The sequence below is a fragment of the Chelonoidis abingdonii genome, chromosome 14, assembly GCF_003597395.2.
Source record: "Chelonoidis abingdonii isolate Lonesome George chromosome 14, CheloAbing_2.0, whole genome shotgun sequence".
NCBI classification, from domain to species: domain Eukaryota; kingdom Metazoa; phylum Chordata; order Testudines; family Testudinidae; genus Chelonoidis; species Chelonoidis abingdonii.
The window spans coordinates 16,956,905-16,982,441 of NC_133782.1; the positions used below are offsets into that span (position 1 = coordinate 16,956,905).

Consider the following 25,537-nt stretch of genomic DNA (forward strand, 5'->3'; position numbering starts at 1 on the left):
AAGCAATAGCAGACAACATTTCGCACCCTTTCCCCTGGATTGCCCTGGCGAACGCCATAGAACAGCAACCATGGAGCCCATTCAGCTTTTTTTACTGTCACCGTATGTGTACTGGATGCCACTGACAGAGGTGATACTGCAGTGCTACACAGCAGAATTCATTGCTTTTGCATGATAACAGAGACGGTTATCAGTTGTTCGTACCGTCTGCTGCCATTGTTAAATTGGCAATGAGACGACGGTTATCTGTCATTCTGTACTGTCTGCTGCTGTCATGGGTGCCCCTGGCTGAGGTCGGCCGGGGTGCAAAGACAAAATGAAATGTCTCCCCGAGTCAATCCCTCCTTTATGGTATCTAAAAATAGAGTCAGTCCTGCCTAGAATATGGGCAAGTGTACTAGAGAACCAGTGTATCAGAGAACCAGAGAGCACAGCTGCTCCATGTCAGATCCGCAAATGATGAACTACATGCCATTCACGGGGTGTGCCCTGCAACAACCCCACCCATTGCTTCCCTCCTCCCCAACCTTCCTGGCTACCATGGCAGTGTCCCCCCATTTGTGTCATGAAGTTATAAAGAATGCAGGAATAAGAAACGTGACTTGTTAGTGAGATAAAATGAGGGGGCAGCCCCAGCTGCTATGATAGTCCAGGCAGGACATTAAGCCGTGTGGGGGAGAGGAGCCCAGCATCCCACTGCTATAATAGTCCAGGCAGTACAGAATCTTTTCTTTACACATGAAAGAGAGGGGGCTGATTGAAGCTCAGCCCCCAGCATTGATGAGAAGATAGTTACCAGCTGTTCTGTAATCTACTTGGAATGACCAGGAATCATTCCTATTTTTACCAGGCGCCTCCCCCGGCCAGCCTCACCTGAGGCCAGCCAGGGGTATTCAGCAGCAATCAAGCATATTGTACGTCTGCCACCGAGGAGACAAGAGAGCGATACTGCTCTTTACTGCCGCAGCATCGCGTCTACCAGCAGCATTCAGTACACATAGGTGACATTAAAAAAAGTCAAGAAATGATTTTTTCCCTTCTTTCACCTCGAGGGGGAGGGTACTTTGAACGAGCTATACCCTGAACACGCTGGACAATGTTGGAACCTACAGGCATTGGAGCTCAGCCAAGAAGCAAATACTTTTCGGAGACTGCTGTGGACTGTGGGATAGCTGGAGTCCTCAGTCCCCTCCCCTCCTCCATGAGCGTCCATTTGATTCTTTGGCTTTCCGTTACGTTTGTCACACCAGCACTATGAGCCTGGAGATTTTTTTAAAATGCTTTGGCATTTGTCTTCTGTAATGGAGCTCTGATAGAACAGATTTGTCTTCCCATACAGCGATCAGATCCAGTATCTCTCATATGGTCCATGCTGGAGCTCTTTTTGGATTTGGGACTGTATGGCCACCCGTGCTGATCAGAGCTCCACGCTGGGCAAACAGGAAATTAAATTCAAAAAGTTCGCAGGGCTTTTCTTGTCTACCTGGCCAGTGCATCCGAGTTCAATTGCTGTCCAGAAGCGGTCACAGGTGTGCACTGTGGAAAACCAGCCCAGGAAAGGCCAATACCAGCGTCCGATATGGCGCCACACTAATACCTAACTGATACGGTAATACCGATTTTAGCGCTACTCCTCTCGTTGGGGAGGAGTACAGAAACTGATTTAAAGAGCCCTTTATATCGATATAAAGGGCCTCGTAGTGTGGACGGGTACAGTGTTAAATCGGTTTAATGCTGCTAAAATCGGTTTAATGCATAGTGTAGACCAGGCCTGAATGTTACTCTGTGGCATGTGTGGTTGCAATCTGGTCTCTAGTGTTATCCACAACACAAATACCACAACACTGCAGCCGGCACTGATTATCCTGGTATCCCCTAAGGCACCTGGGAGGCAGCAATCTGGTATGAAGTGAAGTAAGAGGCAGGATAGGGTGACTGTGACCAGAAGGTCATACAATCCTATGTTTCCATAGGGGCCTTCATATCAAAAGATGGTACATTTTATAGAAACAGCTCCACTGAAATGCAGCCACTTATAGGCCAGGTTATCACAGTGCACAACAGTGAGAGCAGGAAAAATTTGGATAAGGATATGAGAGCAAACCTTTGTTGGTCAGTGCAATAAAATCCGGGGAGTACAGTTCCAGGTGGCTGGCTTCTCTTTTGCAGAGACGATTTGTGCCAGCAAAAAGTATGAGCTCAAAATTTGCTCCCACAATGTTTGAGTTCATAAGTATTTGTGTGTGGGAAACTAATTACCTGCTCCAGGCCCACAAGAGCTAATATGTGCACTTGCACCTAAGGTGACCAGAGAGCAAGTGTGAAAAATTGGGACAGGGGTAGGCTGTAATAAGAGCCTATATAAGAAAAAGACCCAAAAATCGGAACTGTCCCTATAAAATTGGGACATCTGGTCGGCCTACTTGCACATAGCTGTAGATGCCAATTATGTTTGTGTGGGCACAAATATGCTTCCTGGAATTCTGCACCCACCCTTTTTGCAGGTGGTTGTTGTATTCACAAATAAGGCAGGTAGGCCTGAGCCCAGCTGAATCTTAGCCCTTTAGTGACCATGCACAATAGATAGAACCTTGGGCTTGACATTCTTCCTGCAAGAGTTGTGTATAATAAATTATCAATTTATAGAGATAAGATGGGCGAGGTAATATCTTTTATTGGACCAACTTCTGCTGGTGCAAAAGACAAGCTTTTGAGCTTACACAGAGCTCCTTTTCAGGTCTAGCTTCTCAGTTTCTCTCAGAAAGAGGAACTGCTGAAAAGTGATACTTAAAGCTACACACCAGGCCCCCAGTAATCTGTTTGTGGAATTTCAGGAAATAAACAGGGAAGAGAGAGTGAGAAGCAGGAGGTGCCAAAGGAAACATAGCTCTTTTCTCTTTCCCGGGGTTTAGGTGGTATATTGCTCCAACTGTGGCAGATAAATCTATCCATCAGAAAGACGTGGATTTGTATTTTATGTATATCATAACCAACCTCTTGCCTGTGTGGGCAGAAAGTCATAACCAGCCACTCAAGGCCATGTTTTCAGCACCCCCACTTTTTTGTGAGCAACTGATTGGCCTAACAAAAATGATTCTGGGGGTGTTTTGCGTGTGCAAATGGCTATCAGTGTGCAGAGACCAGGCATATAGGTGGAAACGAGGGTTTTGCACATGCAAAGAAGTGGTGATTCATATTTGGAGGCTGCCTTGGGCTTGGCTGAAAACCTAGCCCTTCAATTTTAGTTTCTACTGGTCATCTTTTGTGAGCGTATATAGCCCATTTCAATCTGCACGAGTTTAACACATGTGACAAATGGAGGTCAAACCCTAAGGAATCCCACTGACAGATGAGAAAGATGCTTGATATAAAACCACTTTGCTAAAATAGGGCAAAACTCCCATTGACTTGAATGGGGCCAGGTATCACCCATAGAGAGGAACACAGCAACTGAATCAGCGAGTGGCCTTTTTGTCATGTCACATATCTAAGTCAGATGGTTTTTAAAAGTATTAACTTGCAGCTAGTCAGTGTAATTTGTAATTAATTATACTATGCTCTGAGTGAGATGACCAGCAGCTATGCAGTACAGTCTGATCCTATCATCAGCCCGTTGCACAGCCAGTTAGCTGAGTGCCACACTCTTTATTAACGGTATCGCTCCCTTTATTCACAGCACCCATGCAATGCACATGCAGTTCCAGCGCTAACTTTTGTTTATCCACAGCCTGAGGAAGGCCTCATGCCAAAAATGTGTCTTTCCAACAGCCGTGCTCCCCTAGGAAGAGGGAAAACTGAACATTCCTTAATTAACAAAAATTCACCTCCCCTTACATTTGTATTCTGTTTTGCAGATGGGAAATGCCTCTGATTCCTCAGTGTTCACGTCCACCTTATCAGAGAGAGAAGACCTGATTTTTGGCACACTCTATTTGCTCTTTGGTAAGGAAAGACTTGTTCTTATGCAGGTGATCTCACACCCATCTTGATCAAGGATGGCATGGCATAAGCTACTGACATGTCTGTCACAGGGAGATTCAGGCACCTTACATTCACTTCCACTAATAGTTTATTACTTTCAGAAAAGTGTTCCATGTCCTTTGGGGTCATCTGAGCTCACCCCACCCACACTCTCCTCCATTACAGACAAGTAGGGCATGAGCACAGGACTTTCTGGGTTCTACTCCTGACACCAATTTCCTCTGGGTCCTTGGGCAAGCCACATCAATGCTCCGTGCCTCATTTTCTCCACATGCAAAATGGGGCTAGTTGTGCATATCTCCCTCACAAAGGTCTGTGAGGATTTATTCATGTTTTAAAATGCTTTGAAGTTGAAGAGTGATATATAAGGCCCTGATACAACGCCTACCGTAGCAGAAGAGAGAAAAATCAGGCCTCAGATACTTAGCATTATTAATAGCTTCAAGCATGCAAAATGCATTAACCTCAAGGAGTGTGTACAACTCTGAACTGCCTTCTCTATCAGCAGGGGACACTGGTGACATCTGAAAGCCAATAAGCGAAGCTGAGGTGTAAAGACATGTTTTGACAAGACCTAATCCTGGCTAAAGTGAGCAATGCCATAGATTCCCATGGGGCTACTCCTGCTCACATGAGTAAGACAAGCAGTGTTTTGTCTGTAAAAATAACAATGAGGAAAGTAAGAAGAAAAACCGGTCAGAAAAATGTTTTGGCAGAATTTTTCAATTTCACAAAATCAAAATATTCTGTGGAGATAGTTCGATTTGGCCAAAGTGCCAGCTTGTCCTTCTGGCTGTTGGGCAGCTACCTGGTACACCACTGGTGAGCCTGAATTTCCACGGTGTATGGCTCTGGGGCAGGCGCCCCTGCAGACTGCCTTGGGGATGGGAACCCCAGGGATTGCAGGGTATGTGCCTCCAGGGTAGCTCACCATGCAAACCACCCTGAGGCTAGGGTTCCATTCACTTTTGAAGAGAATGTTGGAATTTTTGATTTAGTTCCTCACTGAAACAAAACCAAATGTCAAAATACTGAAATCCTCTGGGAAAGGATTTAGCTCTCTTCGCCCAGCTCTAGGAATGAGCGTGAGCTGTGAATGAAGCCCTGTGAGACACGTTGTGGTATGGGGAGAGGTGAATAAATCCTGAAAGAAAATGAAGGATAATCTGCAAACATTCATAGAGCCAGATCCTGGTCTCAGTTACACTAGTGTAAAAGTGGAATAACTCCATTGCAGCCAGTAGAGTTGCCAGTTTAACTGAAAACAGGATTTGACCCACTGTCCCACACAGCTGCCTTCTCAATCACTTGTTCATTTCAGGTTTCAATAGATAGCAAGGTAAATTAATCAGCGTCTCTTCTGTCTACGGCTAGGAGATGCTTAATGATGCGCTGAACAAAGAATCTCTGCTGTCAGGGAGAAAAGGAATTAATGGCTTGGATGCCTCTGGGAAAAAAAGTTTGTAACAAAGTGATCAGCCAGGGCGTCTGATCAGGCATGGACACCAGACTAGACACAGCTCATCCAGGCCCTACATCTCAAAGACCACTTCCTAGGTCAGAATTCTGTCCCCTGGCCAACGAGCCTGCCTTGTGCCATTCCTCTGCATCCCCCCACAGCTTAGACCCAGGCTGGTCAAGTCTGTGTATTTTCATTCTTGTGAGCTGTGTGTAGAGGTGGCAGTTTATTCTAAAAAGGAAAGATTCCCAACAGTAGTGTTGCCAGGTCTCAGGGTTTAATCATGAGTCTTGTGACATCTGGGATTTCTCACAGAGTCCAGACACATGCAGTCATGTGATTACATGTACATCTCCCCTTTCAGTCAAGTTTCTGGCTCTTGTGGTGGAGGAAAAGCTTGAAAATGTGACCCAAGTGCCCCCTGGAGGCTCAAGAGCTATAAGGTAAAAGAAAAACAACCTGGGTTGTTTGGGTTGTTTAAACCTCCTGATTTTTAGGGGTCCAACTCAACTTTTGAATGTTTGAGGTTAGCAACACTGCAGTAGCTGATTCCCAGTCAAACCCAGGGAGGGAAGGGAAGGACCAGTCCGCCCACACTCCTACCTGGGATACTGCATTTCACATCCTAATTTTCCTCCATTCCACCCAAATGTGGTCATCTTCCACTTTTACTATCAGAGAAAACTCAGTTCAAAAACCAGGAACCGATCGCAAAGCAAGGTCGCAGGAAATCTTATCTGAACTTATGCTGAAGAAATGGATCCCATGTCATTTTAAACAGTCTGAGCTCATACACTCACTCTGTGTCCCATGTGTCGAACTCTGTAAGATGAGAAGTGTGCAAGCAATGCACACGCAAGAGTGCACATACAACACACAGATACACATGCAACCACACCAGGAGTACACTGAAACACAAACACATGCCTGCACAAATGACCACACACACACACGCACACATATGCACACCAGAGCACTCAAACACACACACATGCATATGGAAACAAACATAGGAACAAGCAAACATGCGCACATAGGAGTGCACCCGCTCACATAATGAGGTGACATACATGGAAAAAACCAGCCTGCTTCATGCCATTCTGAGCTAGATGGAGGTGGTAAGACTGAGAAAGTCAGCAGCTCTTGCATGCAGCTAAGAAAGATCCTAGAAGATAATAAAGCTAGTAGAATACAGCTAATGAAGAGGCGAGGGAAGGAATCAAAATAGCTTTGTGGAGGAGTCCTCTAGCAGTGCTGGAAACAAGGATATGCATTTGCAAACTAGTTCCCCTTAAGTGACTCATGAAAAGCATTCAAAAACTATGTATTTGGGAGCAAGTCTCCCCTGCAGGATCCTACTTATTGAGGCTAACATGTTTCTATTAGCCATTATACAGCTTTGGCATGTAATTGTAACTATAATATTTCATTTACAAGCTAATCCACTGGGAATTAATTCCAGTCCCACATAACCTGCCCCTTGAGTAGCTAGGTTCTCCTTTGTGCGTACAGAGGAAAATTCTTTCAGTGTTACTTAACAGATGAAGAAAACCCTGGTATGAACATTTATTTACCACTGTTGTTTTAAATACATTCCAAGAAAACAAATGACTTTTTCCTGTTGGTTAGGCTGGATTTACCCTAATTTTCATAATGTCCTTCTTGTTTATGTTGTAAACACAATATTGCACAGCACAAACTCACACTAGAGAAATTGCCAGGAAGAAATTAAAAGTGGAACATGCTCAGCTTCTTGGCATCACCACCATAACAACACTGTCACAAAGTTCCCACTATTTATCCAGCTGGAAAGGGTTGGAGGTTCCCTGTCTTCAGTCAGAGGAATTCAGCTCTGTCTTGGACTCTGCTCCCAGAGTCCATTTCACTGACATTCTGCCTGCTGCCCCATCCCCAAAGCATCTAACAATGACATTCCCATTTAAAGTTGCTCTAAAAGTGCTCAGGCAGCCTCATGCCCTTGGGTGTCTAATGGTTGTTATTCACTGTGCCAGCTGAAGACACTCCTTTTGCCGAGTGTGGCAAGTCCTGGAAGCAGATCATCTACCAGGGGGTGACCAGCCTTGAAAAGCCTGAAGACACTTCTGCCTTTTGTATAGCCTGAAAATGATGCTTCCGGGAGAGCTTGGAGAGTTGCCTGGCTCTTGTCCTGTATCTGGTGACCTGAGCTCCCTAATGCAAACTGCAAGGGCAGTTACCAAGTTCTCAGAATGGCCATGACTGTGCAGAGGAGATGAGGTAATGTTAGTGTGGAAGGAAGGTAATGCCCAGTGTGAATTAGATCATTCCAAGAGCCAGATTGGACAGAGTGCTTGAGCAGTCCATACAAAACCCTTCTTCTTGTCTCCAGCCAGCCTGCCTGCCAAATGCTCACTAACCATTGCACATGGTGCTGATGCAGCAGAGGTACAAAGCCAGGTGCTTTATTGATCATGTCTGTCCTGACTGAGCATTCCCCATGTACTCTCTACACTCCAAATTCCTGCATCAGCACACAGTGGACGCTGGGCAAAAGCTGAGAAGCAGTTTTCTTCTTGCATGTTTCAAAGTCCTGGTTAGCAATTAAGAAGGGATGTGACCCAGGGTATTATAGAGACTAAAGTGGGAAATCTGCATGTGTGAGATCTGTTCTTCCCTTTACACATTCATACATGCAGTGAGCGGCATCTCTGCACGTACACGGCTGCCAAATAAACACAACTCATCAGTGTGTGAGGATTGTAGGTGACCAGCAAGACAGACCTGCACACATGCCCTCCCTGTCCCTATGTCATGCACTGCACTGCTGCTATTGAGCTTGGGTATCTTATTCTGGGTCTGTCTCTCTCTGCCTTTTCTCAGGCATAGTTTCTCTCTTTGGAAATTCTCTGCTCTTGCTGGTGGCCTATCGGAAGAGATCCATGTTGAAGCCTGCTGAATTCTTCATTGTGAACCTGGCTATCAGTGACCTGGGCATGACGGTGACCCTCTTCCCTTTGGCCACACCATCCTTCTTTGCACACAGGTAGCTCATTTGCATGGCATTGCATTTAACAGGCATTTCTGCAGGTGTCAGTTTGCAAATCCTGCCTTGATCTGGAGAAGGAATGAAGACTAGGGGGCAAAGTCTGTGCTCAATCACAGCGATGTAAATTTGAAACAATCCCATTGCAGGCTAGGGACTTACACCAGTTAAGTGGGAGCAGAGATTGGCCCCAGATCTCTTCTAATAGGAATTCATATCCTGCACTGGGAACAGGGATCATTCCCAAGGGACTGAGCCAAATATAATCAGATATGAGCCACCTCAGCAGGAAGAGCCATCCCCCCGCCTTCCCTCGGCACTGCCCCCCCAAAGACATAGTGCTGCTGGCCCTTCTGTGGCCACCCCATATGCGCCTCTCAGAGGCAGGGGCTCCAATTAGTCCCCTGCACTGGCTTACGCTGCTCCCTTGTTCATCCTCCTCAGGTTTGCCATACAGGGCTTTTGTGGGGTGCACCTCCTCTCCCCACAGCTCAGCAAGAGGTATGAGCCCATCCATCAATCTGACCAATGCCTAGTGTTGCAGGTTGGAGTCTATTTGAATCCATGTGGCATTGTGGGGATGTATCCACATGGGGCAGTAGGGAAAGTCACAAACGTGGTCCGAAGAAACCACATGTGGCTCATGAGCTGTAAGTTCCTTGCTCTAGAACCTTGCAACCCTGCAGGACCTGACTCCAAGTGTCAGGTTTGGTTTGGGTATGAAAACAACCTGACCCTCCCACCCTCAGGTTGGGTCATCTCTACTCACCTTCTGCTGGCAGGAGGGTAGGTGTAGCAGCTGCGTGCCCCACTCCTGTTGGCTGTCACCACCTCGCTGCTCTGTGCGTGTTGCAGTGCGAGCATGCCGACGAGTCGCAACACGCCCCTCTGCAGCACACACAGCACAGCGTGGCACCAGCAGCCGCCAGCCCGGCACCACAGGGAAGCAGCCAGAGACAGATCGTGGCCATGGGACGTAGAGTGCAGGAAGCTCCCACCAGGCCCAGGCCACGATTCAAGGACTAGGTGGCAATGCCGACACAGGTTCAGAGCAAAGCATTGGATTCGGGTGGAATCATTTTCAGAACTGACCTGACACTTCAGTTGGGTTGAAGTCGGCTGTGCTCAGGTCAGGTTTGGGTACAGGTTGGGCTTTAAAATCAGGCCCAAGCAGACCTCTACTGTGGCTCCACCCAATGGCAGGGGGCTGGCGGGACTTGTACAGTATGTACCATCAGGTGCTGCAGCATATTTAAACTGAGCATTGCTAGGACAAAACCTTTCAGCCACGTGCACAGTCTTTCCGAAACTGACTTATCACCTTTCTGTTTCGAGGGAGGTAGCATAGACTAGTGGTTAGGACACAGGATTGGGAGTCAAGAGACCAGAGATTATTCCCAGCTCTGCCACTGACCTGCTGTGCAACCTGGGGCAAGTCACTTTGTCTCTCTGTGCCTCAGTTTCCCCATCTGTAAAATGGGGCTAATGATATTAATCATCCTCTGTAAAGATCTTTGAGGTCTGTGGATGAAAAGTGCTAAACATTATTACTACTTCCTTGAAACTGACACTCCAACAGTAATGTGCAAAGAGTAAAGCTGTTTCAGTTACATACACAGAAGGCTTTTTTAAAAAAAGCAGTACATGCAGCTTGTGTGTACAACTGCATGTGTGACTAGCTAATCATGGTCATTTGCATTCACGACTCAGTTTGTGCTCACAGCCATGATAACTGTGTGTACCATAGGGGCACAACCACATGCACATCTCCTTAGACAATCAGCCCCTAGGTATTTATTTCCCCATTTCGTAGTATCCACCAGAACAGCCTCCTAGAGCCCAGCTCTATCGCTTAAGTAGTTTTGCTTTCTGTGTCAAACCATGAGCTGGAGTGGTGCCAAACTTCCTGTAATCAAGTGACTGGTTTGAAATGCCGGGTGGGAAATACCCATGTGACTTCATGAACTGCACGAAGCAACTCAGACAAGTTCCCACCCTCTCAACAGAATCACAGGCCTTGCGAGCTCAGCATGTGGAGTAAACGTGAAGGTTTCGATTTTACCTGATGATTTTTCTCTTCCAGATGGCTGTTTAACCATGCGATGTGCACATTCTATGCATTCTCCGGCATGTTCTTTGGCCTCTGCAGTCTTACCAGCCTGACAGTGCTGAGCACGGTTTGCTGCCTGAAGGTCTGTTATCCAGCATGTGGTAGGTGCCGGGATGTGTAACCCACGTTGCTCTCTCCATGTCTGCCCTCCTGGCTATTACTGCCAGTAACTCCACTCCATCTTCCCCATTCTTTAACAGCTTAGGTTAGTCCCAAATCTCTTGGCAGCAGCCCCCTGAAAAGCTCTCCATTAGGGAACATATTCATAAACATTTTAAATTACTCTAATTAACACAAACAATAATACCATAGCTACTTGTTTTCCTCTTTTAATTTGCATATCTAAATTCATCACCATCCCATTTACTGTTTGGTGCCATACAATCAACACAGCAGGTCTTAGAAGTGTGGGTGGGAGCAAGTTAAATTTATTATTTCATAGCCCCTAATTAAACAGGGTGATGTGTTAGAGCTCCAGTATCCTTGCCAGGTACTAATTGTACACACAAGAGGCCGTCAGTTGAGTGATCACTGCTACCAGAGATCATTGGGATCTATGGATCAGCAGTTCCTTTCCAAAAGCCATGTCCTAGGGGTGCCAGTGTGGTTGTTGCCCCTTTGCCCTACTGCTCTGTGTGGCTTTTGGTTTTAAGGATTTCATGGATTGTCTTGGGGCAGGCAATTTCACACCAGTCTGAGCGTTGGGCTGCAGATAAAAGCAGTTATGCTGCATGTGTGAGCTCCTACCTTAGTGTTAAATACATTTTGCATGACTGACTCTGTCCTTGCACAGTGGAAATGGTGCACATCTGATTTAGGAAGTTTCCTGTTTTATGGCTCTTGCTCTAAGGGTTATTCAGATCTAATTACCATCTTTTAGTTGAATGTTAGCCATACGGTTGGTGTTGTGCAAGAAAGAAATACAAAGAAAATCATAGCCCCGCCCCCAAGTTGTTTGCAATCAAGGCAGGGTTTATCCGAACTGATCCTAATGACTGAGGCCCTACCAAATTCACAGCCATGAAAAACGCATTGTGGACCATGAAATCTGATCTCCCCTTGTGAAATCTGGTCTTTTATGTGCGTTTACCTTATACTATATAGATTTCACAGGGAGACCAGTGTTTCTCAAATTGGGGGGTCCTGACCCAAAAGGGAATTGCAGGGAGGTTGCAAGGTTATTTTTTTGGGGAGGTGTCACGGTATTACCACCCTTACTTCTGTGTTGCCTTCAGAACTGGGTGGCCAGACAGCGGAGGCTGTTGGCTGGGCACCCAGCTTTGAAGGCAGTGCCCCGCCAGCGGCAGCGCAGAAGTAAAGGTGGCAGTACTACAACCCCCCCTACAATAACCTTGTGACCTCTCCCACAGCTCCTTTTGGGTCAGGACCCCTACAATTACAACACTGTGAAATTTCAGATTTAAATATCTGAAATAATGACATTTAGGATTTTAAAAATCCTACAGCCGTGAAATTGACCAAAATGGCCTTTGAATTTGGTAGGGCCCTATTTCTGACAGATTACACTGCAGAGATAGCAAAACGAAAACGTATTCTAGGTCCAGATTTTTAGGACTGTACATGCATAGGTTTGCATGCATTTGCACACCTAATCTGTGCACACAATTATTGTGATTGAACAGGTAAATGCTTATTGTCATTTTGGAGGAAGATTAGCAGCTGTGGACCCAAATTAGGTGCACAGACAGCATGCACAGATGAGCACTTGTAATTCTGAACATTTGGGCCTTCATCCTCCCTCCAACAGAGTGAATTCATAGACCTCTAGTCTCATGCATTCTGATGTGAAACATGGCAGATAGCTTTCTTAGGGCTTTCCTACTTTGGAGAGTGCCTCCACTTAAAAGAGAGGGAGGTGGCAACAGAACATTCTCCATGAGGGGCCCTCAATCTGAAATGGCTCAGGTCACTGGACTTTCAGGGCACAATATAGGGCACATGCATTTATCGAGAGCCCAGTTCCAATGCCTTACTCACATGGAGTAGTACCTGACTCCAAGTGGTCTCTCAGAAATCAATGGAAGCACTTGCAGTGTCAGATACTAGCCCATGTGAGTAAGGGTGGCAGAATCAGGCCCTAAAACACCTTGTGCGATAGGGGCTTATTAGGGGCTGAGATTGGTGAGGGAGTGGGAAGCTTGGGAGAAGACTGAGTTGGAGGGCTGCTGGGATCGCTAGTTGTTCATTTGCAGCTGATTGTTAGAAAGGCTCTTTTCCACTGAGGGAAAGGCTCATGCTACAGCACCTGCCCCAGAACCAGCACCGCCCCTACATACAGCCAGGGCAGGAGCCCTGGGGCACCAATAAAAAGACAGCCGAATGCTGCAAAAATGACTTGAATCTTTTCTGGCAAAGTGCTGTGCTTTAGCGAATGCCAAGGAAGCAGCTTCCATAGCAGGGCCAGGAAACACCAGAGAGTCAGAGCTGTTTTCATAACCACATGAGTGGGAAGCCTGGGAGAATTCCCACCCCCAAATTAGGGCTGGATGGCAGATGTAGTCATTGCGGGTAACATCCACCCTCCACACTACTTAAACCCCACAGTGGGGTCATGTATGGGGGCCTCAGGAAGACCAGCTGCTTCTGGGAGTTTTTGAATCCTCTGTGTGCTATGGAGAGGGACTCCCTGCCTGCTCCAGACAGGCCAGTGCAGTAACAGTTGAGGAAGGCTGGAGGACGAGCCACTGGATCCACAACTGCACAAAACACAGGAGCCAGGAACATCCCACCCCCAACAGGAGGGTTTGAAACAGGGGATCTGGAAAAGCCAAGGCGAGTTAGTGGCTGCACAGGGGCTGCAGGTTGGGCTGGATTCCATTCAGCCTTTGAGAAAGGAAGGGTGAGTTTCACACTGTAGGACAATAACCTGCCTAGGCTTCATCCCAGTGGGACCATCACTCCCAGAGGGTTGTATTTTAAGCACATTACATCATGAAGCATAATCGGAGTGGTGCAAACTAGAGCCTAAATCTTTATACAAAGGCACACAGTAGTGAGCATATGCCAGACTCATGCATGAGAAATGAGGTGTGGTGCAAAAATTTGGCTCTAAACTGTTGCTATTGATCTAACCATGATATTGCAAGAAAACACAGTATTTCCCGATGGCTGTACCAGGAGGACATGGAGGGCAGGCTTGACTGTGACATGGTCAGTGCTGACCTTTTATTTTGATCCACTATTGGCAAGACACGTATAACACTGGCAAATAATTAACATTTTGTGGGGCCAAATTCACAATGGGGCAACTCCCTTTTGCAGCACAATTTTCACCTGCATTATTTTTGCCTGGACTTTAGTTGTAGATACTAATCTGAGTGCTTGCTGCAACACACCAAATGTGGGTGTGAATCATGTAGTTAAAAAGACATGTACGTAGATTTGCACCTGCAGTTCATTGTCTGGGTACAAAAATTGGGGTAAAAATTGCACCCACAAAAAAGCAGCTGAGGTCCAGACCTATCTGTAAATGTACCCTATACGTTTTTATATTGTCCTGCAGGAATTACTTGCATTTTCTCATTTAGACAGCTGAACCTGCCAATCAACATATATCTTCACAGATTTTGGATTACAGACAAATAAAAATATAATAGAAACCAACATTATTAACTTGATTTGCAGACAAATTCTCCAAGATATATTCTCCAATAAATTCCCTCCGCAGCAACCCAGGATGGATACTGAGTGGGAAGGATCTGAGTAGCTGAATTTCAGTCACTCATTGCATTGGCATCCATCTTGTGGCTGAGTTTGGTAGATTGGTGATTTATACACACTCTAACACACAGCAATGTATTTCTGAAATGGCGTGCCTGGGAAGGGAAGCCCAGGCCTGCCTACAAAGCAGCATCTCAAAGGAGGCCACAATGCAGGGTAATTAGTGCCTGATCTTGCACCATTGAAGTCAATGGGGGTTCTGCCATTGACGCCAATAGAGCCCTTTGAGGAGCTGTATGCTTAGCAGAACATGCCATGTACCTTGTAGGAATCCAGACACAGCTAAGTGACTAAATTGGTGTTCCTCTTGGTAATGAATAAGTTCCTGAAGAACAGACTGCAGTAGTGAGCTTCTGCAGCCCCTGAGCCTTAAACCACCAGAGGCAGCTGCCTGTGCCCCACTTGGGAGCACGTACCTCCAGCCAGGCTGGAAATGTGCCTTCTGTTCTAGCAGGCATGGCTGGCATTTCCTCTCTCAATCTTTTTCTTTTCTACACTCTCCCAGCCCAGCCACATAGTGGGAGAAAGCAGCACCAAAAGGAGAGAAGCAAATTTTAAATTCTGTAGGACAACAAACAAAACACAAAACCTCCTATAGAACTTTGCTTGGCAAATGCCACTAGCGGCCACATTCTCTGACTGGAGTGGCATAAGGCACCTACAAATTCACACTTTTGCATACCTTAGTGGTGTGATCGCACATACACAAATACTGACAGGAGGAGGTACCCAATTTCCATGTGCAAAATGCCCATTCATGTGCAGGAAGGAAGGTACATTTCACATTTCTGAAGTCTCACCTTCTGTGATCTCTTTGGAGAACCTAGGCCTTAGTGGTAGGGAAAGAGACTCCCCGTAGCTAGAGCAGGGATGTCTGGGTTCTCTTCCCATTTCTGCCAATGACTCCCTGTGTTACATTAGCAGAAGTAATTTGATTGTTTGTGCTTCTGCCAGCTGTATAATGGAGATAATAAATAGTGACCTACCGTTTGGAGATTTGCAATAATTAATTGGTTGTATGTAAAGTACTTTGAAAGAAATGAAGGACACGAGAGAAATGCCACTGTTACTTAGCATATTACTAGATGAAAGTCAGAGCCAAAACTTTCAGCTGATTTCGCATTAATACTTCTGTCAAACTTGTGGTGCCTCCATTCTGCACAATGCAGACCCCTGCTTTGCCACAGCTGAACTCAACTGCCAAGCTGCAGGGACACATTGATTTGCTTGCAAACTTTTGCAGATGCATGACTGGCAGCCACAAAGCAGATAGCCTCTAGGGACAAACTGTCCAATTCATAGAGATAGCATTGGAAGGAAGTCACCTCAGTTAAGCAGCCAACAGAAAGCTTATGTGTAACTGCAGAAATTATCACAAAAGGTGGGAAAAAAAGGAAAGATTAAATTTGGCCATTAAAAGACAGCCAGGTACCAGCATCTTTTCCCTCTGCAATTTCTGTTTCTGCTCTCTAGATGATTACTGCACTTGATTGTGTGGCTTCTCAAGCTTATCTTCCTGTAATGCACTTGTGCATTTTCCACTAGGAAATGACTAATCTCAGCATATTTTTAATTGCTTAGTTTCAAAGAAAAGTTATTCCAACATATGTCTGAAGATTTAGCTCTTTAAATTAAGCCCTTAGAAGATCAGAGAGTTTAAGATTTAAGGGAGGGGGGAGGGAATTCAGAGAAAAACCCAACTCATGTTTCATCAACTGACTTTTCTGAAGTAAATTCTGATAACACTGTTGATTTAAAACTTAAAATAAAAGCTCTGATCCTTCTCCATTTCCAGATGCAAATCCCCCCAGGCGCCTCTCCCAAACCCTTATTTTCATTAAGGTTTAGCAAATTTGCATCTTACTTAGCATTTCACCCCCAGAATTTTAGGGACTCTCAGAAACTGGAGCTGAAAAAGGTCCATCAAAGCCATCTTCCCTGGAACCAGTACGGGACAGAACTTGTGGGACTGTCCCTCAGCATATTCTTCAGCACTTTGGCCCTGATTACTAGCCTTTATACAGTAGGTGGCTTGTCATACATAAATATATATAATGGGCACTATACAGATGATTAAGTAATCACAGTTCCTGCTCTAAAGAATGTACACACTCAATATGCAGTGAACTTGCCACACTTTCAAAGTGTAGCACTGAGTATGCTTTAACTGCGGAGCTACTACGCTTGAAGGGTTTGTGTTGTGTATATGCAGGTCATTTCAATGAACTCAGCCCCAAATTAGTGCATAGTAAACCCCACCTCCTTCCCCAGTGCAGACAAACCCTAGAAGGCAAGGAGTGGGGGAAGGGGAATATTACAAAGTAGAAGTGCCTGGTCCAGTTTTAACTACCCAAATGCTGATGCTCCCCGTATCTTGCATGTAAGACTATTGCCAGTGAAGTAGATCTCACCCTTGGGTATTTCTCCGATTATTCAGGTGAAACAGGCTTTACCTAAATTTCCCCTGGTTACATGGATCATCTCACCATGAATTCTATGGGCCCCCACATGGAAGAGGAAGGCCAGGATTTCTAGCTATTACAGTCAGTCAGGGTTTTACCACTAACTGGGGCAAGTCATTCCACCTCCTTCTGGGCTTTGGTTTCCCTGTCTGTCTGATGGGGATAAGAGTACGTGTACACTGCAGTGCTTAATTTGTGCCAGGGCTGAGCTCTGGCACCTCTGGGGCTTGGTGCATCAGTTATGAAAGTAAAAAAAATTGCTTGAGCCCAGCACCTCTTTCATTACAAATTAAGCCCTGGTGTACTGCCCGGCACAGCTTCATTAGTTAGTGTTCATTAAGTTCTCCAAGCTGCTCAGCTCCATGCAGATTGTTGTTATCCATTCCAGTGTTTCTCTGCTAAGCCCAGGCTGATTGCTTCAGCTCAGGAGTGTCATGCTATGCATAGTGTTCATGGACGCATCCTTCTGGCTGGACACAGGTCAAAGTGGTGAATGGCAGGCAGCTCAGGCTGCATGCCCAGAGTTTGCTACACTGGCCGAGCTCCCTGTAACAATCATCATCTTGTCTCACTGAAAGTAACTACAGTGAAGTGGAAAAGGTTCATTTCCCAGCAACCAACTGCTTGACAGCTTTTTGTTCTAACCTATATGGAGTTACACCAGTGAGGACTTTAACCCACTGGATATAGGACAATGTGCCTGCAAACTGTGAGGACTTAAAGCCTACATTTCCAGAAAACCACCTGATTTGTACCAGAAATTGACAGGACTGCTCTGGAATAGCTCTTGTCCTACCTTATAGGATGCTCAGAGAGAATGGCGATAGACAAATCCTCCTCCCCATTCAGACCAAGGATCTGTGGAGCCCCAGAAAGCTAGGTCCTCCTTTTCCAACTCTTTTAAGACCTTTGGGGAACTATGAAACACCGTGGTCTCAAATGCCAACACCACAGAGGACATCATCTATATATCTTTGCAAATAGCCTCTTCTCCCTCTGCCTGGCTGAAGAAGAAACCAAGTATGACACAGGTGATGCTGGTAGAAGACAGAAACACTTTGGAGACTTACCAATTATCATCACCTTGCCCTGCATCAAAGGTCTCTGCTGAAGGTGGTGACATCAGCCCTCCTGGACTCCTCACTGCTGATGAGCATATGCCACACTGTGACTACACACATTGTTCTCTTTCATTTGTGACTAGCCAGAAAACTGCACCTCAGCTTAGCCAAGAAGCTTGGCCGCAGAGATCAAGGCCCTCCGACACTCCAGGCTGGGTTCTTGCTGCTCATTGGATCTAGATATGAACACTCCAACATCAGAGAAGCTTCAGTAACTCCAGAAGACAGCAGTCTTCTCCTCAGCAACACCAGTCACCAGGAGCACTTCATTCTCCCCAGCTCCTGATGCTCTGCTTACTACCCAGGGTCCCTGTGAAACACTGCATCAAATTCAAGGTTTCAGAGCTAAACTTCAAGGCCTTACAGGAGATTGTCCTAAGATGTCACAGGGAGAGGCAGCCTCTGAATAACACCTCCCTCACAGCTGCTTTTTTCAGGAACAAAGAAGCTGCCAACCTCCAGTGGAGCTTGTGGAAGCAGGGCTATCTCAGCAACAGGGCCAAGGCTCTGGCACACCTTCCTAGGAAAGACCAGAGCGACTGTAGATCTCATACTCAGAACCCAGAGAGACAGACTAGTGCATTTGTGCATGCAGTGACCAAAACTGTGCACATGTTCATGGTAACTTTGTGCTGGTTGAGGCATACAATTACACATGCATCTTACTGAAAATGCAGGCCTAAGCAACACTAACCCCAAAGCTCTATATTTTTGGTGTTTGTCTTTAACAACTTACTCTGATAGCTAGGACACCAGTCACCTGAGACTCAGACCCAAATTAAAGTCAAATACTAAGTACTGTCCTGCATACGGTAATGTATGAAAATACCCAATCCAGCCTGTTCCAGGTATATAGACACACACACAGGCAAAATCAGCCTTCAGTGCACATGTGTATTGGATTCCCATTCTGATCATTGCTCACGTCAGATATGAGGAAATGCTGCCTTTTGGGTTACATTTAACGTTGCTAGAGTATTACTTTGGAAGGTAGGGGCCATAATCTGCTGATGATGCATCCATACAGTGACTACTATCAAAACAAATGGAAGTGACTGGCTCAGTGGTTTGAGCATTAGCCTGCTAAATCCAGGGTTGTGAGCTCAATCCTTGAGGGGGTCATTTAGGGATCTGGGGCAAAAATCTGTCTGGGGATTGGTTCTGCTTTAAGCAGGGGGTTGGACTAGATGACCTCCTGAGGTCCCTTCCAACCCTGATATTCTATGATTCATACCAAGAGGAGGATATACCCCTGGGGACTGGGGCTGTCCATCAGCACTGACATTAAGGGACACATGTTCAAATGGCTTCTGAAAGTATTTGCAGGTGCTGCCCTGCACATGTGTAAATATGCAAAGTTTCATGCAGAGGTGCAGCCTATTTACTGTGCATCAAATTCCAGAAGCCCTTTGAAAATGCAGTCCTGAGCCCATGTAAGGTAAAGCTTTGTTGAAAACCTTGGAGGAGCTGCCAACATTTTCTCACACAATTCCTCTGAAAGTAAAAACTGAGAACAAGAGTTATTCAAGTAATGCTACTGACTGAAGCTCAGGAGGGGGAGAGGGGATCTCTGCTAAGGGTGGTTGGATTTGTAAAAAGATCTCATCAATCCAAAAGAGCATTTGCTACCTGCAGCAAAAGCAGCATGCAGCAGGAGACACATTCTGTTCTTAGCTCTGCCTCTTGTCTGTGACCTTGGGTAAGTCACTTAGCCTGTCTGTGGTGCCTCAGTTTCACTGTCTTTAAAATAGAGGATGATAATGCTGACCTGCCTTTCTAAGTTTGCTCTGCAAAACTAGAACTAGGGAGTGGGGGTCATATGTGGGTCCTATTTTATCTCAGTGCCCTACATTTGGGGTTGGCTCAGAGAAACGGTTCCAGATTATGGCCCTTTTCTGAAAGCCATCCCCTCAGAACTGAGGGAGCTCAGCCTTTGTCTTTGGAAACCTGCCAACTGCTGTCATTTCTCTCTTTGCAGGCAATAAGTTCTCTCCCACACACGCTGGTGTCCTGTTACTGTGTGTCTGGGCATATGCCCTTGTCTTTGCCATAGCTCCTCTAGCCAACTGGGGCAGTTACGGACCAGAGCCCTATGGGACAGCCTGCTGCCTTAAGTGGAAAGCTTCAACCAGGGAGGCAGTGATCTATATCGTGTCCCTCTTCATCTTCTGTTACCTCTTCCCTTGCCTTCTGATCCTCATCTCCTACTCGCTCATCCTTTGGACTGTGCAAGTGTCCCGAAGAGCCGTGAAGCAGCACATATCACTGCAGAGCAAAGCCAACAGCGTGCACAGCTTGATTGTAAAGGTAGGGCAATGGGGCTTGTGTGCAGCAATGAAAGCAAAGGGGCTTTGCTGGGAGATCTCTCACCACACATGGGGAAAGTGTTACTAATTGGATACAGCATGGGCTGAAATGTAGGACCGCTGGGCTCTGCTCCAGCTCAGCCAGAGATTTCTTCCGTGACCTCAGGCAGGCCAGCGCCCCTCTCTGTGCCTCAGTTTCCCTGACTGTAAAATGTGGATAATGATACTTATCCAGCTTTGTGGAGCTCCTTGAGATCCTTGCGTGCAAAGTGCTAAGTATGATCAATTCTTTAAAACAAAAAATAACTGGAAAAAAGAATCTGATGTGAGCCTGCTGAACTATTGGGAAAGTTCAGGCTCTGAGCCAGTTTGCAGCAGAATTCTGCAGCTTGAGCATAGCTTCTAAGACAAGATAAAACATCATGTGCTTTGCCTGTATCTCTTCTCCATTCTCTGTTCATCACTTACCAGGGTAGGGCCTGATACATGGCTTGTGGGGGGCTGGATGATCTTGCAGCTCATTGGTTGAAGAGGACAGTATAGCATTACACAGGCTTTGCTTTACTGCATCAGGTCACTAGTACTTTAAGTCCAGCATTCTGCCTCCGGCAGTGGCCAATACCTCATGCTTTAGAGCAGTGGTTCTCAACCCACTTGTGGCCCAATCAGCACACAGCTGCAATCCATGTGACATTCTCAAGGCCATACAGGTAGTATACGTATTAGGTGGATGCGGCCCACATGATACAGAAAGAGCTGTGTATGCAGCTCACAATGGTAAATAGGTTGAGCATCACTGCTTGAGAGCAAAGTGCCCTCCTCTTCCCCATGCTGCTGGCTAATTGATCACATGTGCCTTTCCTTCCTAACACCAGCAGGGATCAGCTGATGCCAGAAATATGAGGGTTCATTACCCTTTCCTGAGCAATTAATTGCTCTGTCAGCTGAGACACCCTGAACACTGCCCAGGATTTGAGGGCCAGATTCTCAAAAAAGGTAGGCATGCAAATACATGCCTAATATGCATGCACATGGCTAATGAGTTACATTAGGTCCACAGTTATCTTGTTTGATGCACAGCTGCAGTAAATGCACACACATTTTAGGCTTGTAGTTTCTGAGTCACTGGAAGATCTGGCCCAAGCATATCTAGACAAACTCAGCAGAAGACTAAGAATTCTGATGCTACTTGCTCCTCCCTAGAAATAAGCCCAAATCAAAAGTCAGATGCTATGCCCTCAAATTTTGGGTGAAATCTGGTTCTGAACCCTGGCTCCAAATCTTGAAGCTCTATCCTATTTCTATTCCTCTCCAAAAGGAAAAATATGTACACTACTATCCAAATACCACCTAAGCACTCTTGCAGTCAAGACACACAATGAGGAGATGGGAATGCGTGGCTAATAAATAAGTGAGAACATAAAAATAGGAAGGGAAAAGATGGCTGTTACCATTTCCCTGCATAGTGACACACGAAAGAAACACACAGGATCATGAAAGAAGAAAAAAATCTTAATCAGATCAGCAACAAACAATCTTGTCTGCAGTTATTCCATCCCTCTCCCACCTTCCCCAGGCACAAACCATTAAAACAAAGGCAGGTGCAGGCTGAAAATATGACCACCTCCACCCCCCGTATCTCAAAATCTGAGCATCTAGTGACAGCAGCATAACTGACTGTTCCCAGAGCTGCCTTGATTTGTTGGCAAATACATTCTCCTTTTATTATGGAGGAGTTTGAAGCCAGGGTGGCAAAGCCACCTTCACCAGTGACAGATGGAGGCAACTTCCTGGAGGCAATATCCAAACATGCTAGGGTCTTGCTCATTCAATCAAACACTGGTTTGTTTGGAATTCTGAGTCAAGCATTTGAATGAATCCACACGAGTCCATATTTCTTTGCACCTAAAATAATGAGACTCCTTGACGGCTTCTGAAAAGTAGAAGTATTTACCAAGCCAGATTAATTCTCCAGGTGTTTATATTTGTGCTGCTAGTAATATATCCCTTCTCCTCCTCTTTATTTAAAGCCATCTGATGGATTTGTTTTCATATTACATTGGAAATAATAAAAAAATGCTGCCTTCATGACTCATTGTTCCCCAGTCTACCGCTAATACTATAATTTAGAAGGGGTGCAGAAGAAGTCTGTCTGAAGAATTTATGCCTTTTTTAAAGGAAGAAAATTCGATTTTCTAACATAGACTCAAATGTGTGTGCAGTATTGGAAGAAGGATGGACTTGTGGTGAGACCACTGGACCAGCACCCAGGAGATCAGCACTCAACTCCCAGCCCTGCCACTAATTTCTTTTGTTTGTGCCTTTGTTCCTCATCTGTAAAATGGGAGGAAAAATGCCCCTGCCTATTTGTTTGCTGTCTCTCTCTAGATGATATATTCTTTGGGACAGAGACTGTCTCTCATTGTGCACAACAGGACCCTGGTCCAGTTAGGGCTTTTTGGTGTGACTGTAATACAATCATTCTTCTCTGTCCCAAAGAGCTTATTATGTTCAGCCTCTTTGTGCTTTTTGTCTTCACATCTCATCATAATAAGGAAAGCCTCAGGATTTTTAACCTTTCCCCAGCAAGCATCCTATGTGACATAGAACAGAATGATATGGTTGAAGCAACTAACCTATCTGAGCTGTAACATGCTGACTTGCTTTGCCTATGTTACATTGCCAGCTGGCAATTTAACCGTTTACATACTGAACCTTCCTGCACGCCCAAGCATCACCCAGCTTTTCAGATCACAGCTATTTAAATAAACAGAGGAGCAGGGCTCTCAAATTGTGTTCAAAATACCACCCCAACGGACATCCATCCCAACATACAGATAGGGTTAAGACCTCACAGCAGGAGAAGGCAGAAAGGGGATCTCACACACACCACCTGGTTTCTTTTCAGCACCACAGTCTCTCTTGAGAGCTAACTATTTCCTGCAGTGAGGCCTCCTGACCCCACAAACATATCTAGTGTGGATGGTCTGTTGGTGACTGGGAGGGAATACTGAAAAACAGAGACCCACCTAACTATTGTGCCAGGGGTCTGTGGCATCATTTCTCCCCTTAGATACATTGCTGCAGACGGGATGGCAGCCAAAATGCTCACTGCAAAGCTAGGAGCTGTCTTTATTACTATTCTTTGTACACATGTATGCTACAGAGGGGCTGCTGAGGAAAAGTTTGATCTGGAACATTTGAGCCGGGGGGCTGGCTCTGGCCCTTCAGGGCCATGGCTGAATGGTTTGGGGTTAGGTTCAAAGTATAACCTCCCATCCTTTCAAAGCTTAGGGATGCTTGGGCTTGGGATGTTGGCATAGATCTGTGTGCACTTCATGAGTATTGGGGGAACACTATGCTTCATACCATAGCCATTTCCTTTTCTCTTCCAGCTAAGCATTGCTGTGTGCATTGGATTTCTGGCTGCTTGGACCCCATATGCAATTGTTGCCATGTGGGCAGCCTTTGGAGATGCCAGCCAGGTTCCAGTTCTGGCCTTTGCACTCTCTGCTGTTTTTGCCAAGTCCTCAACAACCTACAACCCTCTGGTCTATCTGCTCTTCAAACCTAATTTCCAGAAGTTCCTTTCCAAAGACCTGTCCCTGCTGCAGGCCATCTGTGCTGTCATCTGCTGCAGCCACCAAAGTGTCATCACACTCCAGTCTTTCCAGACCAGAGAGGGCAGAACCTCTGCCAGGCTCTCCACAGCCTTCCCTGAGTCCCCTGGGGCTTGCAGGAACTGCAACGACACTTTTGAATGTTTCAGTAACTATCCCAGGTGCTATAAGCTCACCCAGCAGCCCGACCCTACAGACAGACCTAATCTCCTGGCAGACAGGCCTGCTTGCCAGCCGCCTTTGAAAAGGACCGTGCAGGTCATGGTGCTTGTTACCAGGAAGAAGACGGGAATGGGGACTACAAGCGTGGCAGGAAATGTTCTGCCTTCAGACCTTGTGAAAGACCTTATCTGAGCATCCCCAGAGGCCAGGAGCTCCTGAGTAGGGCTAGGCCTCCCCATCCTAGACAACAGGGAATATTTTAGCTTCACATTAAAAAAAAAAAAATCTGTGTATATGCCTGATGGGTCCTAACCTGCAAAACACCCTTTATGTGATACAGAAAACTGCATGCCAGCCTTCCATTTCTGCTGTTGCAATTTTGGACCCACAATTTGCCCCTGTAAAAATGGACAATGGTGTCTGATAATCTGACTATGTATTACCGTTATGGATGTTTCCACTGAAATACACTCCTCAGGGCCCTTTATCTTTGTTTTTCCACATTCTGGTGCTTTGATGGCCACGCATGAACTTTATTCTCTTGAGAAGCATTGTCTAGCATTCAAGGCTGGGAGCTAGGAAGTTTTGATCCCAGCTCTGATACAGAATCCTGTAGCCTTTTGCAATCAAGTCACTTAATCATGTCAGTTTTCCCGCTCATCTACCTCACAGGAGGACTGTGAAGATTAAGTAGCTAATGTTTGCAAAGTGCTTTGACTCCAAAGAGCCTTATATAAGCACTAAGTATTGTATTAAATCTTGAGACATCACTTTGTGCTTATGCCATATTAAACAATTCTCTCACATTAATACAAACCACCACCATTAATATAAAACAAAGCCCTGTCCTACAAATAAGGATTTGGGTCTAAGATGATCCAGTTCAATTAATACAGATTCCATGTACTTTTCCCCACAGTGTGAACAGCAAGACTGCAACTCCATGACATCCATTTAGGTAGATTTGCAGTGATGCAAGACTGGGCTTTATTGTCCATTTAGCTTTTTGGTGTAATTTAAACAATGTGTAGGCAAAACATTCCTAGGGGAGGGGACTGGAGTAGAGGAGAGCAGAGTAGTTATCGAATGGCATGATCCAAAGTCCATTGAAGTTGATGGAAAAATTCCTGATTAGGTGCTGAACCCTGTCACAGGACAATTTACAAGGCAGAAAGAGATGGAAGTGAGAAGCGCGTGCACCAATACACCATCTGGTCAGCCCGCATTGTTTCCTATTCTCAGAACTCCACCTTCTAATGGCAAAACCGACAGAGTGGGCACAAATACTACAAATTTATATCTGCACAACAGCTCCTGCATAAGCACTGCAAGGAATGCAGTTTACTAGAACATTTGGGTAAATAAGGGAATCCCAAAACAAGAATATCCTTCTGTGACAGAAAAAAGGTGACTATGTCCTGGATATATAAAAAAAGATTTGACTCCAGAAATGCCACATTCAGGAGAACTCAGACTGGAGAAAGAGTGGCTACATGGAAGACAAAAAGGGATGCCCAATCTCTTCACTATAGAGTCGTCTATTGGAATTATAT

General features: G+C 45.7%; 1 protein-coding gene across 1 annotated transcript in view; it reads left to right on the forward strand.

The window, feature by feature from the left end:
• Positions 1 to 24,230, forward strand: part of LOC116838669 (opsin-5-like) — a 45,783-nt gene extending 21,553 nt beyond the window's left edge. Inside the window, exons 2-6 of the mRNA XM_032804041.2 lie at positions 3,855 to 3,942; positions 8,300 to 8,462; positions 10,546 to 10,673; positions 19,875 to 20,203; positions 23,598 to 24,230. Of these exons, the coding sequence (XP_032659932.1) occupies positions 3,855 to 3,942; positions 8,300 to 8,462; positions 10,546 to 10,673; positions 19,875 to 20,203; positions 23,598 to 24,176 (1,287 nt within the window). The 3' untranslated portion in view covers positions 24,177 to 24,230. The remainder of the gene's footprint in view (positions 1 to 3,854; positions 3,943 to 8,299; positions 8,463 to 10,545; positions 10,674 to 19,874; positions 20,204 to 23,597) is intronic.
• Positions 24,231 to 25,537: the final 1,307 nt, after the last annotated feature.